The sequence below is a fragment of the Chrysochloris asiatica genome, unplaced genomic scaffold, assembly GCF_000296735.1.
Source record: "Chrysochloris asiatica unplaced genomic scaffold, ChrAsi1.0 scaffold00125, whole genome shotgun sequence".
NCBI lineage: Eukaryota > Metazoa > Chordata > Mammalia > Afrosoricida > Chrysochloridae > Chrysochloris > Chrysochloris asiatica.
The window spans coordinates 6601519-6617944 of record NW_006408643.1 but is presented as its reverse complement, the minus strand read 5'-3'; the positions used below and the strand labels follow the sequence as shown (position 1 = coordinate 6617944).

Below are 16426 nucleotides of genomic sequence, written 5' to 3'. Positions count from 1 at the left end.
GGGAGGAGGGGGCAAACACAGCTGAACTGCAAAGGGCCCCTGGGGAAGTGCCTTTAGGTGGTCCTGCCCTCAAACATTGGGAAACAAAATGAGAAAACTTGTGGCTTTATTAATTATCTTTCTTTTGGGCGAACAGCATCATCCCAGGCTTGGGCTGAGGTGCCTCTAATCTCTCAAAGGTCTCCAGGCTTGCGGGTCCCGAGGTCAGCCCTGCTAATCACCAGGGCTCCTGGGTGATTTTCAGTTATTTTCATGGGGTTTCATTTATTACACAAGGTCCCCATTTTTCATTTAAGTTGCTTTTGACTATTGTTAGAGGTTCAGCAAAGTGAGTCGGGCAGAGAGAGGTACATTTACCCATAGGACGCGCGGTGGGTTTAAGAAGATGGTCCCCTAGTATCATGGAAACCACAGATAACACGCTAACCCGCTACCATTGATTCTAACTCCTGGTGTCCCTGAAGGAGACACAGTACAACTGAGCCTGTCTCAGAGATTACAGCTTTCTTGGTTGTATTCTTTACACGAGGGCATGGTCAGGTTTTTCTTCCATAGTATTGCTGGTGGGTTTGAACTGCCAGTGTTCAGATTAGCAAACTACTTGTGCCACCCAAGACCTTTCTAGGTAGATACCCACGGCCAAGGAGGCAATTCTGACTCATAGTGACCCTATGTTGTTGTTGTTATTGTTAGGTGCCATCGAATCAATTTTGATTCATAGTGACCTTATTATGCACAACAGAAGGAAATACTGCCGGGGCTTTGCCATCCTCACAAGTGTTATGTTTGAGCCCATTGCTACTGCTATTGTACCAGTCCATCTCATTGGGGGGTCTTCCTCTTTTTCACTGACCCTCCACTTTACCGTTCGAAACTACCAGCTGTTCCGCGGGAGAAAGATAAGGCTTTCTGCTCTCGTAAAGATTTACAGCCTCGGAAACCCTGTACAGGGTCACTATGTGTCAGAACCGACTCCACGGCACATAACAACAACAACAACCACTTTACCTAGCATTATGTCTTTCTGCAGGGACTGGTCCCTCCTGATAATATATCCGACGTATGAGAGATGAGGAGTCTGGGTGTCTCTGTAGGATAAAGAACTGAACTGCAAGGTTGGTGGTTCAAGTTCACCAGCCGCTCCTCAGAAACCCTATACAGGGTCGCTATGTTGTTGTTGTTGTTAAGTGCCATCGAGTCGGTTCCGACCCATAGCGACCCTGTACAGGGTTTCCGAGGGTGTAAATCTTTACGGGAGCAGAAAGCCTCATCTTTCTCCCGCGGAGCGGGCTGGCAGTTTCGAACTGCTGACCTTAAGGTTCGCAGCCCGATTCGCAACCACTACGCTATACAGGGTCGCTATGAGTCAGATCTAATTCAATGGTACTTAACAACAAGGAACAAAGTTTAGCCATCCTGGCTTCTAAGGAATATTCTGGCTGTACTTCTTCCAACACAGATTTGTTTGTTCTCCTGGCAGTCTGTGGTACTTTTAATATTCTTCTTCAACATCATAACTCAAGCTCATCAATTCTTCTACAGTCTTCCTTATTCACCGTCCAGCTTTAACATGTATTTATTTGAGGCTATTGAAAATACCATGGCTTGGGTTAGGCACACTTTAGTCCTCAGACTGACATCTCTGCTGCCCTGTAGGATTGCCAGGGCTGTAAATCTCACCGGAAGCAGATTGCCACATCTTTCTCTACAGAGTGACTAATGGATTCAAACACTTCACCCAGTTGCCTTGGAGTCAATTTCTACTCACAGCAACTCCAAGTGTGAAACTGAGGTCCTCAGGGCTTTCAATGGCTGGTTTTCCAGAAGCAGATTGCCAGGTATTTTTTCTGTGTAGATTTGAACCTCCAACTTTTCAGTGAGCAGCTGGGCATGTGAACCATCAGTACCACCCAGGGACCCCAGACAATGCACCAGCCCAGCTAAACTGCTTACTGCCTGATGTTTAAGGGGAAGCATCTGTTTCTAGGTCTCCCGGATGAATAAAGTGTTTCAAGGCCCCTCGCTTACCAGGATGATCTCCTTGCTTCTGGGGAGTGGTGAGCCAAGACTGGAAGCCAAGGAGGCCGGGCTGTCTACAAGCTCTCGACGGGCAGGGACGCAGATTGGCGCCTTTCCACACGGGGTGGTCGCTGGGCTGGGGGGCTCTGATGGTTGGTCCTAAGTCCAAGGAGGGAATGTTGAGTGGAGGTGAGGTGGAGGGGCAAGAGAGCCCTTCTCTCTAGACCTCTCAACCTTGACCTCAAGACGCAGCACCTGTAAGCCACTCACGCAAGGGGGGATCATCACAAACAAACAGGGACCAACAGGGGTTTAGGAGTAGGAACCGGACTCCCTGGCTCCCCTAATTTCTAGCTGTGTGACCATGGGAAAGCTCATGGAGCTTTCCTGTGCCTCAATTTGCTCATCTGTACAATGGGTTTAATGTTGTCATTGTTAGATGCCAGCTTATCTATTTTGACTCGAGACCCCCAAGGTGACAGAGCAGAATTGCCCCCAACAGTGTTTAGGCTGTCATCTTTACAGGAGGAGCCTCGGTGGCACAGTGGTTAAGCACTCGGCTGCTGACCAAAAAGTCGGCGGTTCGAACCCACCAGCTGCATCTGTAAAGACGGACGGCCTTGGAAACCCCGAGGAGTTCTACTCTGCCCTGCAGGGTCACTTTGGGTCAGAATCAACTTGACAGCAATGGGTTCGGTCCGATTTAAATCTTTATGGGAGCAGAATGCCAGGTTTTTCTTCTGCAGAGCTGCTGGCTGGGTTTGAACCAGTGACCTTGCAGTTAGTTGTATAGCACTTAAGCCACTGCATCACCAGGGCTGTTGGGGTTTCAGAGACCTGAGACGAGAGGCCAACACTTAGCAATGCGCACAGACCAGTGTTTGGCTTTAGTTTCCCATTGAACAGGAGGGGAGAGTGTGATAAGGTGGCTTAGACTCGAAGCCACTCAGCTTCCGTTTTCAAGGCCTGTATTTCTCCACCTGTTACAAAGGTGAGGGGGCTGCCATTTTGCTATTTCCCACTTTACCTATCTCAAGGCCCCCCCACTTGCCCTCTGTGCAGACCTCCTGGTTTCACACCTTGAAGTACTGGAACTGTTGGGGGGGGGGGAGGCTGGACCCCCACTCACCTCATCCACCACCAGGTTGTAATCACTCTTGTCTTCATCACTCTCCTGCTGGGAGAAGAAGAGAGCTTATCCTGGCCATGCCTCCCAGATAATTTCTGGGGAGTGAGCACATACAGGACCCCCCACCCCCACCCCCAGACTGCAGCAGCCATTTCCTTCTAGTAGGAGGTGGGTGGGCGTGGGGGGAAGAAGCTGAGAGCCCACACTTGCTGTGCTGCTCAAGGCAACTCTTCACCCTCTCTGAGCCTGTTTCCTCTGTGCATTGTAAGAGCTGTTCTTACCTCCTCCATCACTTTTGTCCCACAGGCCAGTTAGTCTCTAACTCGTGTCTGTCTCATCTATTTATCTGGCCTTCCATTCCCACAGTCTCCACACAGACCCTATCTCTTCCACTTCCTCCTTCGGGTCCTGGCCTTGCCTTCTTCTCAGAAGCACGCCCCCAAGCTGGCCCCAAAGAGTGTCCTAAGATTGATCCCTACCCCTGCTCCCTAGTGCCTTCAGGAGAACAACTAAGCTCAAACTCCATTTACTGATGCTCAAAACTCTATACTGGGTACATCGGGCTGCCCAGATTTCCGGCTTGGCTGTAGTGGATGCTGCAGACTGCAGGTAGGAAGCTGAATCCAGTTAGCAAATAGGTGTTTTTACCCCCACCCCCAATCTTTATCCGCTAAATCCAGTTAGTAATGGGTGTTTTTACGCCCCCCCCCCATCCTCAATCTTCATCTTTGAATCAGAACTAGTTGCTTTGAAACAAGCAGTCATTTAAGACTCCAGGCTTAATCTCTGAAAAACAGGAGGGCTGGTCAGCATGGGGCCTGAGATCCTCTAGGGTTAGGGGTGGGTGGGGGTGGTCACAGCCACTGCCCCAGCTGAAGGTCCTAGAGTTTGAAAATACTGGTATGTAACGATCTCCCAGAGTCCTGGTTAATACACTGGACTGCAAAGTCGGCTTGAATCACAAGGTTGGCGGTTCAAGTTCACTAGCTGCTCCTTGGAACCCCTATACAGGGTCGCTATGAGTCGGAACCGACTCGAAGGCACTTTAACAACAAGTGATCTCTCACAAAGAGAAAAGAGATCTCAGTCCCCTGGGAGGTAATCAGGGAAGGCTTCCTGGAGGAGAGAGGGCATTTTGTGTTGGTGGTGAAACAGGTTTCTGAGAGGCAGGGCAAAGTGGGGTGGTGCAAAATCCTAGTAGTGTGGTGGCTAAAAGCACTCAGCTGCCAATTAAAAGGTTGAGGGTTTGAACCCATCAGCTGCTCCGAGGGAGAAAAAACTTGGGAATCCGCTTCCGTAACGATGACTGCCTTGGAAACCCTATGGGGTAGTTCTCCTCCAGCCTATAGGGATGTTTTGATTTGGCATTAACTTGGCAGCAGGTTTGGTTTTAATTTTTATGGACGCAGACTGCCACACCGTTCTCCCATGGGGCAGCTGGTGAATTCAACTGACAAGCCTTTCAGTCTGTAGCCAAACACAGTGCCACTAGGGCTTCTTAGAGGACACTTTGGGGGTTTGGGAGAAAGAAGCCAAGACCAGGAGACAGGAAAATGGAGACCCATACCCCACAGTCTTAGAGCAACAAAAGGGGTAAGCTTCATTCCACAGGGTTTCTTCTGTTTGGCAGGTAAGCCAGGAGCAATGGGAGCTATAGAAGGTTCTGGAGGGAGGGAGTCATGGACTAAGCTGGGCACCTGGAGGCTCTGAGGGACTGCTGGGGGTTTGATCTAGTCTGTGTGTGCCCACCCCAGGCTTCCACTTGTCCCCACTCACGTAAGGGCCTGAGAGATCCTGCTCCTCGACTCTCTGCTTCCCGTTGCCACCTGGACCACCCAGTCGCTCTTCCTCCACCAGACTCTCAGGGGGTGAGGGGGATGCACTCTGTAGAAGGGCAGGCCAGTAGAGAGAAAGGGTCAGAGCCCAGGGCCCCTCCAGACTGCGTCCTGACTTAGATGAGACTGGGGAGACCCACAGGATCTCTTCTGATTGGCCAGTATTCAATGAGCAATGGGGAGCTATAGAAGACTCTGGAGGAAGGGGATCATGGATAAACAGAGCTGGGTGCTGTTATTAGGGCCTGTGCCTCAAGCTTCCCATCTGAGAAATGGGACCGTCTCAGGACAGTCTTTTTGTTAAGCTCTGGATGGATACCAGCTCATCAAAACCTCATAGCAAGCTTGTTGGGGAATGATGCTTAATCTCATTGGACTGATGAGGCAACAGAGGCCCCAAGAAAAGCAAGGGCTGCCCAGTGAGTCACGTGCTGAGACGGGACTTGAAGCCAGCCTACCTAAACTCAATGCAGGACACTGAAGGTGGGGGCATGGACCCCCAGGCAGGGCATGGTAAAGACTGGGTGGGCTGGTGCTGAGACCCACCTCTGAGGTCAACAACACCCCCCGCCCCTGGTGGGAGCCTCAATTAGTGTTTTCCCTTCCTTGGGCCTCAGCCTCTGAATCTGTACAATGGAGCTGTTCAAGTAGCGATTATTTCAAACGTGGGTTGTGGCAATCTTCCATCGAAATCTTATCTTGAAGTCTGACTGACTAGACAGGAAAGAAATCCAGCCAGACTGGAGGAACCTGAGCCTGTAGCCCTGGGCCACCCTTCAGTTCTAGAAGTGACCTCTCCCCTGTGGCTCAGTTTTCAGCCAAACCACAGACAGGTATATAGAGGGGTGGATGACAACACTAGTGAGGCATGCACCCCACAGAATGGTCAGCCGATCAGCTTAAAAGGACAACATTAAAATCAGGACAGGGAAAGGAGGGCCGGAAACAGGAACCACAGGCACGGAGTGGGATAAGTGATGTTGTGTGGAGTGGGCCTCAATCACGGAGATGAAATGAAGTGTATGATTGATTGAATGGGAAACTGATGAGCTACTCTTATGCTTCCCTCATTTCACAATAACCAGTGAAAAAGAAAGAAAGAAAGTCAGCAGGGCTGCCAGGGCCTCTACTTTCCTATCTGAAAAATGGGTCTCTCTGAGGGTAGGCTCAAAAGTAAGTTCTCAGCAGTCAAAAGCCTGAAGACATGCAGAGATACACACAGGACTCAAAGCTGGGTTGGGTCTGATGGGGGCAATTAGGGAGGGAAGTGTGATGTAATTATAGATGGAACGTCGCAGCGGCAGCAACAAACGGCTCAAACATAGTAAGGATTGTGAGGCTGGCGCAGGGCCACCCGGGCAGAGTTTCCTTCTGTTGTGCCCGAGGTCACTATGAGTCAGAACCAACTTGGTGGCTCCCAACAACTCTGGAACAGGAAACCATACACCATTCACGGCGGCACGATCCACAACATCTCAAAGCTGGAAAGCACCACCCAAGTGTCCACCAGCAGATGATGGATCAACGCAATGGGGTCCAGCCACACGATGGAATCTGACTCAGCCATCAGGAGAAATGAAGTTCTGATTCTCATTACAGTGAGACTCTGAAAGGTAAGATGCCGAGCGAAATAAGTCGGACACGAATGGATCAACAGTGTAGGTCCACTTATGGGGGTATCTGCAGTGCATTAGAAGGAACTGTATGGGTTTATGCATTGAGCTGCTAAGTGTAAGGTCAGCGATTCAAGTCCACAAGATGCTCCATGGGAGAAAGATGAGGCTTTCTGCTCCAGCAAAGATGTGCAACCTTGGAAACCCAATACACGGTTACTATGAGTTGGATCTGACTCAACGGCACCCCACCAACACTGTGCACAGGGTCGCTATGAGTAGGAACTCAGTCAATAACAGAAGACTAGGTCAAAGGGGCCCTGGTGGTGAAGGTTGGATCTGATTAAAGCACTCACTCAACTGTTAACTGAAAGGTGGGTGGTTCTAGCCTACCTAGTAGCTCTGCAAGACAAAGAGCTGGTGATCTACTTTGTAAGGTTACAGCATTCAAAATGCCACGGGGCTGGCTGTCCTCCCCTGTTAGGTGACATCGCTCTGAGATGGCATTGACTCGATGGCACACGACAACAGAACAGGTAAGTTGATCAAACCAGAAAGTAGAACAGAGATAGATGTTCAAGGGTGGGGAGAGGGGGAAACAGTGAGTTCTTGTTTAATGGGCACAGCGTGTCTATTTGGGATGAAGAAAATGTCTAGAAAGAGATAGTGATGATGGTTCTACAACATTGGGCTAGACTCGACACTACTGAATTACCAAATGCACTAAGACGGTTAATCTGTTTTGCAAGAAGTGCAGCCAGAGTGCTCCTTGGAGGCCAAGGTGGCCACACTTCATCTTTCATACTTCGGATATATTGTCAGGAGGGACCAGTCACTGGAGAAGGATATCATGTTTGGTAAGGTGGAGGGTCAGAGAAAAAGAGGAAGACCCCCAGCGAGATGGCTTGGCAAAATGGCAGCATCAATGGGCTCAAGCGTGGCAACAGTAGTGAGGTTGGCCCAGGATTGGGTAGTGTTTTGTTCTGCTGTGCATAAGGTCGCTATGAGTTGGTACTGACTCGATGGCACCTAACAACAACAACAACAACAAGATGGTTACAGTGACCCATTTCAAGTTATGTTTGACAACCCTGAGGGGTGAGAACAGTGAACGTGCTCAGCGTTAACTGGAAAGTTGGTGGTTGAAGTCCGCCCAGAGGCACCGCAGAAGAAAGGCCTGGTGATCAACTTCCAGGCAAATCAGCCATTGGAAACTCTGTGGAACACCGTTCCACTTTGATGCACACGGGGGGCGCCATGAGTCGGTGTCAACTGGACGGCAACTGGTATGTTAGGCATATTTCGCCATCATTGTTTTTAAGAAAGGTGTTAAAGTTGGTGGAAGTCAGTGGAGAAATGGAGAAATCTACATCAGAATTGGAGATTCTTATTAAAATAAATAAAATAAAATTACATATGAGGGGACTTGAACAAGTTCATAGAAAAACTCCATTATCTTTGAATGCCATTTTCCCACAGACTTCTTAAAGCCTCCTGGTATATGTCTTGCATTAAATTTTGACTGGACACTCTTATAGATAACAATTCTGAATGTATGATGGCGAATGAACAGATAACAGGATGAAGACAGGAATACCGTTACTGTTAGATGCCGTTGAATCAGTTTTGACTCATAGTGACCCCTATGCACAACAGAGCCAAACACTGCCTGGTCCTGTGCCAACTTCACAATTGTTGTTACACCTGAGCCCATTGTACATTGCCAATCCATCGTGTTGGGGGTCTCCCTCTTTTTCACCGACCCTCCACTTTACCAAGTATGATATCCTTCTCCAGGGATTGGTCTCTCCTGATCACATGTCCGAAGACTATCGTGGACACGCATTAATTACAAAATAACTCAAGATCTATTAAAAAAAAACAAAAGTCCATTGCCCTCAAATAGACTCTGACTCCTGAAGACTCCATGTGTGGCAGAGGAGAACTATTCCATATAGTTTTCTTGGTTGTCATCTTCACACAGACAAGTTGGAACCTATTTGACGACAAGTGACAATCTTTAGGGAAGCAGACTCTTAAGTTTCTCATTCAGGGTACCATTAGGTGGATTTCAATGGTCAACCTTCAGGTTGAGTCATCCAGCTCAAATCATTTGCATTACGCAGGGAGCTGGTCCAAAAATGGAAAAAAAAATTGCATCAATAAAACAGACAAGGGCAGACCTGTCTGGCAGAAGTGGGGTGGGACCTCCCATACTGCCTGCCCCAAAACAGCTAGAGGCCAGGCACTGTGATCTCATTTCAGCTCAAAACAACCAGCCTCAGCCAAGTGTGAACACAGAGCAAATGTCACGCAATAGGACTGGCCCCCGGACACCCTTAACTTACCCTGCTTGGTGCTCGCTCTGCTGGAGGGTCATGAATAAGGAGGAAAGGGAGAAAGAAGAGGGGAAAAATAATGAGTTTGAAATCTCACAGTGCCGAAGGGCACAGCCCTCTCCTGCTCAGAATCTTCCTGTCCTTCCTTCCTCCCTTTTCTTCCCCACCCCATTAGGACAATGAAGGATCAGAGAGGGAGAGTGACTTGACCCAGGACACACAGCCAGTTGGCTGAAAGTTTGAACCCTCAACTCCCTTCAATCAAGCCCTCAGACTTAGATGAAGTCAGCCTTCCAGTCATTGATCCCCTCCCCCCCAAGTCCCCCACAAATGCCACCCCATCCCAAACTGCCCACTCACCTCGGGACCCCTCGGCCTCCACACCTGCCCGATCTTCCTTGGTAGCCGCTGCCAACTGAGCTTGGGTGGCCAGCGCTCCAGACAAGGCGAGCAGCCCCGTGGCACTGCTGTTTATCAGCCCGGCTGGCCGAGGCGTGAGGGGCACAGGGGGCGCGTGGTGGGACAGTGGCTGGAGCTGCTGTTGCTGCTGGACAGGAGGAGGGATGGACCAGGGCAGGCAGGGACAGGCCACCAGGAGTGCCCGAAACCCCACAGGTGTCTTAGGGGACACATCTGGCCACCTACTTCTAAAAACTGGGTCAGTAAAAACCCTACTGAACAGGGTTCGGGTGGAGGGTACAGAACCCAGGCTAGCTGCCTGCCTACCATCCCTGCTTTTGTACCTCTGGGGTTCCAGGCCCTTAGCAGTGGAATTTTCCGAGAGGCAGGGCAGAGATGAGAACTCACCCCGATGAGGCTGTTTAATTCCCCAACGGTCACCTGCTTGGCTCGTTCCACCGCCTGGAGCACCTGCTGCTGATGCTGGAGGGAAGGGATGTGGGATGGTCAGGGTGGCCCAAGGTCAGAGCACCCCCTCAGTCTGCTCTGAGCCTCATTCTACCCCATCAGTACCCCCTGGGTCCGGGCCTCTCCTCTCCTACCCTTGTCTTCACCCCAACCCTTGCTACTGTTTTCCTTGCTCCCTTGAGCGCTTTTGAAAATTGTGAAATAAACACACAGAAAAAGAAACAAAACATGCATGCGCAGTTCAAAAGGATCATTATAAATCAGGGTTTCTCCATTCAGCACTGTGGACACGGGAGCCAGTTCCTGTTCTGGGGGTGGGGGTCACGTGCACTGCATATTGAGCAGCATCTCTGGTCTCCACCCACTCAATGCCAGTAGCAACCCACCCCCCCTGAGTTGTGACAACCACAAATGTCCCAGGACATCACCCAGTGTTCCCTGGAGGCAGAATCACCCCAGGTGAGGACCCCTAGGTTAAGGGATCCCACTGACCCTCAAAAGACCCTGGGTCCCAACATCTGACTAGCTGACATCCTAGAATGCTGCCCACATTGAAATCCACACACTGAGTGGGGAGGAAACAGGAGGGGAATCGCACGAGAGGGGGAGGGTCCCCCAGTTGACACCTTTTGGCTCAGCAGAAGTTAATTCTGGTGCACATGTGAGCAAAAACAGAACTCAATTCTTTTTCCAAATAATGGTCCTTCCAGCTCAGCACAGCTGACCCTGGGCCCAATCCTTCTCTGGGGTGGGGCTGTCCTGTGCAATGCACGGTGTTGAACAGCAAGCCTGGCCTCCATTTACTCCACGCCAGTCTCAGCCCTCTTCCATAGAGACATTGCTGGGAGCAAAATCCCCCTGGGTTGAGAACCAGTTATTAATCAGCACCTGGATACCAACCAGCCAGGTTGAGAAATGGGAATTGCTAGTCCGTAGAAGCCCTATGTAGCGTAGTGGTTACAAATCGGGCTGCGAACCTAAAGGTCAGCGGTTCGAAACTACCAGCCGCTCCACGGGAGAAAGATGAGGCTTTCTACTCCCGTAAGGATTTACACCCTCGGAAACCCTGTACAGGGTCGCTATGGGTCGGAACCGACTCGACGGCACTTAACAACAACAACAACAAAGTCCGTAGAAGCCCTATGTAGCGTAGTGGTTACAAATCGGGCTGCGAACCGCAAAGTGAGCGGTTTGAAACTACCAGCAGTTCCGCGGGAGAAAGATGAGGCTTTCTGCTCCCATAAAGATTTATAGCCTCGGAAACCCTATGCCGGGCCACTCTGAGTTGAACTGAGTCTGTGGCACATAACAACAACAAAAGCCCTGTATAGCCCACCCTGACAACTCCCTTTCCTTCCCTTCTCCCCACTTCTGAGGCAATCATGATTTGTTTTTTGTATCATCACACTAGCTACAATTTGCCTTCTTAAACCGACTTAGATTTCCCTGTTTGGAACTATTTTATGGGCTTTCTCTATACGTGCTCTTTGTATCTTGCTTCTTTCTCTTAATATCATGCTTTAAGCTTCATCCATGTTGTGGTGGGGGAGACCTTGGGGAGGGTATAACACGAATGTGCTCAACTGTTCACCCAAAGGTTGGAGGCTAGAGTTGACCCAGGGGCACCTTGGAAAAAAGGTCTGACTGTCTAGTTCAGCCATTGAAAACCCTTTGGTAATTCTACCTGACATATAGGGTCACCATGTGTTGGAGCCATGGTACAATTGGTAAAAATTTCATGCCAACGGTGATGAAGATACAGGCACATCATTGCTTTGGGAAATGTACATGGGGCCACCTCTGTGGAAAACATTTCTTGAAGTCCTCAAAAGCACAGGACTGCCATCTGACCCAGCAATTCCACTCCTAAGTAAGGCTCAGAAGAAGTGAAGGTAGGGAGGAAAATAATCCCGTGCGCCTGTGTTCACAGCAGACAGACAGTGGAAACAACGAAAATGCCCATCCACAGATGACGGATAAACACAAGGTGGTCCATCCACACAATGGAATACCACGCAACCAAGAAATGAAATAAGGTCTTACTGAACACAGATACATGGATGAATCTCAAAAACATCATGCTAAGGGAAACTGTCAGTTTCAAAAGGGCAAATGCTATCTGATCTCACTTCTTTGAAATAAGTAAATATGCAGACTCCTAGTGTGGCGCCGTAAGGAGCTCTGGTAGCATAGTGGTTTCGAATCGGGCTGCGAACCTTAAGGTCAGCGGTTCGAAACTACCAGGTGCTCCGCGGGAGAAAGATGAGGCTTTCTACTCCCGTAAAGATTTACACCCTCGGAAACCCTATACAGGGTCGCTATGGGTCGGAACCGACTCGATGGCACATAACAACAACAACAACAGTATGGCGCCGTAGAAGCAGCGCTGGACTGCAAACCACAAGGTCGGTAGTTCAAACCCACCAGCTGCTCCTTGGAAACGCTATACAGGATCGCTACGAGTTGTAACTGACTGGACGTTTCTGTTTGGGGGTGTTGATGTTCGTGGCAGTGGAAGGATATAGAAATAGACAGTGAGAATGGTGGCACGCAGGAAAGATGTTGTGAATGCCACAGAGTTTTGAATGTGGAAGTTGTCGTGCCGGTCAATGTTTCGATGTGTATATTTCACCAGTTTTAAAGAGAGAGAGGGAAGCATGAGAGGGTGTGCATCTTGCCCAAGTTCACACAGCAGGATTCAGGCCCAAATGACAAATACCTTGTTACTGATCAAGGAGACATGGTGGCATGGTGGGTTAAACTAACCTTGGGCTGCTAACCACAAGGTTCAAACCCACCAGCCGCTCCACAGGAGAAAGATGAGATTATCCGCTCCCATAAAGATTTACAGCCTCATAAACCCAATTCTACTCTGTTTTATAGGGTTTGCTGAGTCAGAATTGACTCCAAGGCAGCAGGTGGGTTGTTACTGGTCATTGTACAAGCCCCCCCTCCACTATCTTGACTTACAAGATTCCACCAACCCCTCCCTCCATCCCTCTCCCCCAGGCTACCCAGAGAGGATCCTGAGCCAGGCAGCGCCCCCTCCTCCAGTTTTCTCTCCCTTCCTCCCTGCCAGGTCTACTCACCTCCTGGGTTAGGAAGGGGACAATCTGGGCACAGATCCCACTGAGACGTTTGACAATCTCTGCCTGGTGGGGAGAAAAGGGGTGGAGACATGGAGATGCTGCCCCTCACACCAGCCCCTTAGAATCCCTAGTGGAGAAACATCTGCAAAGCTTTGGAAAGAGGCAGTCACTATCCGGAAACAATAGCTCAGGCTTAGACCTTCGGATGCACTCCAACCCTGGCAAGCTAAAGACAGAACATGGGGCCTTGGCCAGATGATGCCCACAGCAGGACCAAGGCCAGGAGAAGGACATTTGGCAGCGGACATGCAGAAGCTAGGGGCTTGGAAGCTTTGGGTTCATTGGAAACAAATAGAGAAGAACCAACACCCAGTCCAGAGTTCAGGGTTCGAGCCCTGGCTGAGGTCTAATTCAGCCCTCTGCCTTTTTTGCAAATAAAGGTTTATTTGCACTCACGGCCACATGCATCATTGACATATTTCCAAGGCTGCTAGGACAGCCGATGTGAGGGTCCCAGTCCCAGTCTAGGCCTCTTCTCACCACCTGAGGCTAAGTCAGAGGCAAACACCAGTGCCCCCTCCCCCACTCCAAGTTAAGAACCAGGAAGTGGAGGTTTACATCTAGATAACGGTCTGGACCAGGGGTGTCCCCAAAATGGGTGAAGTCTTATGCGTGCTGTGGGGGTCTGGGAGTTGGGTGTATCTGGGGCTGTTGCCCAGTGTACGGCTGTGTCCACATTTGTGATGTGTGGGTCAGCGTTTGGTTGTTAACTGAAAGGTGGGCAGTTTAAACCCACCAGCTGGTTCACGGAGGACAGAAGAGGCAGTCTGCTTTTGTAAAAGATGTCCTTGGAAACTGTAGGGAAAAGTTTTACTCTGGCAACGAGACGGCAGTGGGTTTTGATTTGGTTTGGTGTGTATGTCTGGGTTGTGTCTGTGTGTGCAGGGCTGTGGTTGAGGCTGGCCCCTGGACCATGCCCACACTATCACTGCTGGCCCCAGCGGTGTGGTGTCTGGCCTGAGCTTCAGAAACTCTGCCAGGCAGATCTGGAAGGAGGCAGGAACCCAATCTGTCAGCCCCTCCCCCGTGTCTCCTATCCACCACCAGGAGGAAAGATGCTGGCTCCTAGGTCCTGGCCCTCTACCCCACAGCGGGGACTATTCCAGGCACCCGTGTGACCACACTATGCTCTGGGCAGACAGTCCCTTTCCGCCAACGTCAGAACCAGCTGTCCCACACACACCTGGGAAGACAGACTAGCGAGGGCACTCCGGGCACCCCACCCTCTCCACCGCTTCTTCCATGTTCTCTCGTGGCCAGAGTCCATCTCAGACCTTGGACCCACGGTCCAGGCTTATTAAGTAGAAACCATCCAACAACCTCTAGATAAGTCTTAGAATCTTGGGGCTCATCTGAAACTAATGGAGTCAATTTCAGAACCTTCAGGTCTATATCAGAACCTTGAAATCACACTCAGCAGCTTGCAGACAGTCTCAGGACCTTGTGACCCATCGGAACACATAGGTGTCAATATCAGAACCTTGTACTCTATCTCAGAACCTTGAGAACAGTCTCAGAATTTGAGGTATTGGGCAGGCGGAGTAGGAGTCTAGAAACTGTGGATCTTGAACCTTGAGATCGCTCTCAAAACCTTGGGGTCAGTCTGAAACATGGGATCAAATTCAAGGCCTCGAAAACAATCTCAGAACCTTACAACAGCAACAGAACATTAGTATCCACTTAAGCCTTCAGGATCCAATGCAAAACTTCAGTCTGTCAGGGTTTAAAGGGAGTCCCAAGACCATCCATCAGGTCCCCTCCAGGGACAGAAGTCACCTCCATAGCCTTCCTGACTTGGTTACCCACGCTCTGCTAAGGGTCCTCCTTGTTCCTGTCCACTGACCACCTGTCTGCAGAAAGGCACCAGCGGATGGACATTGTTCCCAAAAGTTAATAATCATCTTCCTTCTAGCAGGTCCCCTTCCCACTGCCGCAGATCCCCAATCTTCCCTCTGGGACCTTCCCAAAGAGTTCTGGATAAGACCCCTTGATCCAGACTTTCTTGGGTCTCTTCTACTTCGTGCCCACTCACAGTTTCCAGGTTCCCTTAGCCCCACTACACACACATACATGCACACATGTGTGCACTTTCAGGTACCTGCTTGTGCATTTCAATGTTGAGTCCATAAGACATCTCGTAGTACTGCCAAGGAAAACCCAGATTGGTGATCTCCAGAGGGTCCAGGTGTGTCCAGCCCTGTGCTGCATGACACCAGGGTCTTCCCAGGAGCCCCGTGGCTTAAAGACTCAAAGCTGGACACAGACTCTCCTGGCCCTATGGGGTCCCACAGGGGAATCCAGAGGAGGAAGCAGGGAAGGGTCTGCCAGGAGGGTCACTCTGCCCAGTCAGGTGAGGCGGTAGGCAGTGCCACCCCTTAGAAATGGACATGTTGGGGAGGAGAGGGACAGCCTCCCATTGTTCTTAAGAGCCTGGAATCCAAGTCAGCCCACTTCACAGACAGGGAAAATGAGAGCCACTCCAGGTTTACCACCCCCAGCCCCTCCTTCCCCACTTGCCCCCTCCAGGGTAGCCCCTCACCATAACATAATGTCGCTGCATTTCTGTCTTCTCACTGGCCAGTTTTTCACATTCCAGCTTGAGGCTGGAAAGAGGGGAAAGAGGGTCCTGCTGTTCCCCTGACCCCAACCAGACGACCCACCAGTACTCAATCCGGGCTGGTTTCCAAACTGGTGGGTCCTGTTGCCCCCCTCCCCCATTACACAGTAGCCCTTACACACCTCCTCCCCCACTTCCAGATCCCCACCCCTCCCCAGGTGCCCAAGTCTCACCCTTCCCCCTACCCAGCACGCCCCTTTTCCACCTCACCTGCATGTACACCTGGTAGCTTCCCCTCCTTCTTTTCGGAGCCCTTGAATCCAGCCCTCCACCCGAAATCCGGGCCCCGTCGAACCCCACTCCGTGGCCCCCCGCGGCCCCTCCCCTGTCCCTGGAGTGACCCCCATTTTCCCCCTCACCTGTGGTATTGAGCCTGAAGAAACTGGAATTCCTCTTTGATCCTGTCGCAAATCTCCAAGATCGAGAACTTGAAGGGTTGGCCGGACTGGAGCGGGGTCTGGGGAGTTGGGGGGGCGCGTGGGGGTCAGAGGTCCCGGACGCAGAGGGGGCCCCTCTCCCGCAGCCCGGGCTCCCCACTCACCGGGTGCCTTCCTTGGGGGTACATCCTGCCGCTCCAGGCGGCCCCCCCGCACCGCCGCCGGTACTGAACAATATGGGGGGGCCCGCGGAGAAGGGCTAGGGGAGACGCCGGAGAAAGCAAAAGCGGAGCGAGCCGGAGGCGGGCAAGGGACTCTGGAGTCCTTGGCGCCCCCTGAGGGTGCCCAGGAACGAAGGGACGGAGAGGGGGCACCCAAGCCCCCTCCCCGGCCTGGGGCGCTCCGCGCGGGCGGGGAGCGAGGCCGGGCGCCCGCACCGCCCGCGTAAGAAGGTCGGGCGGCCGCGGCCGGGGGTTCAGTG

The 16426-nt window shown here is 51.2% G+C and overlaps 1 protein-coding gene across 2 annotated transcripts in view; it reads right to left on the bottom strand.

Annotated features, from left to right (window-relative positions):
• TLE2 (transducin-like enhancer of split 2 (E(sp1) homolog, Drosophila)) overlaps positions 1 to 16133 on the bottom strand; it is a 29240-nt gene extending 13107 nt beyond the window's left edge. The window contains exons 1-11 of one of the 2 annotated variants that reach the window (XM_006868962.1): positions 16110 to 16133; positions 15928 to 16025; positions 15491 to 15554; positions 15050 to 15094; positions 12892 to 12954; positions 9743 to 9817; positions 9296 to 9479; positions 8945 to 8964; positions 4925 to 5032; positions 3149 to 3193; positions 2029 to 2178 (exon numbers count right to left, since the gene is read on the bottom strand). In XM_006868962.1, coding sequence (XP_006869024.1) covers positions 2029 to 2178; positions 3149 to 3193; positions 4925 to 5032; positions 8945 to 8964; positions 9296 to 9479; positions 9743 to 9817; positions 12892 to 12954; positions 15050 to 15094; positions 15491 to 15554; positions 15928 to 16025; positions 16110 to 16133 — 876 coding nt within the window. Of the gene's footprint in view, positions 1 to 2028; positions 2179 to 3148; positions 3194 to 4924; positions 5033 to 8944; positions 8965 to 9295; positions 9480 to 9742; positions 9818 to 12891; positions 12955 to 15049; positions 15095 to 15490; positions 15555 to 15927; positions 16047 to 16109 lie in introns of those variants that run through there. The other variant, XM_006868963.1, reaches the window with a different exon arrangement.
• Between the last annotated feature and the right edge of the window lie 293 nt (positions 16134 to 16426).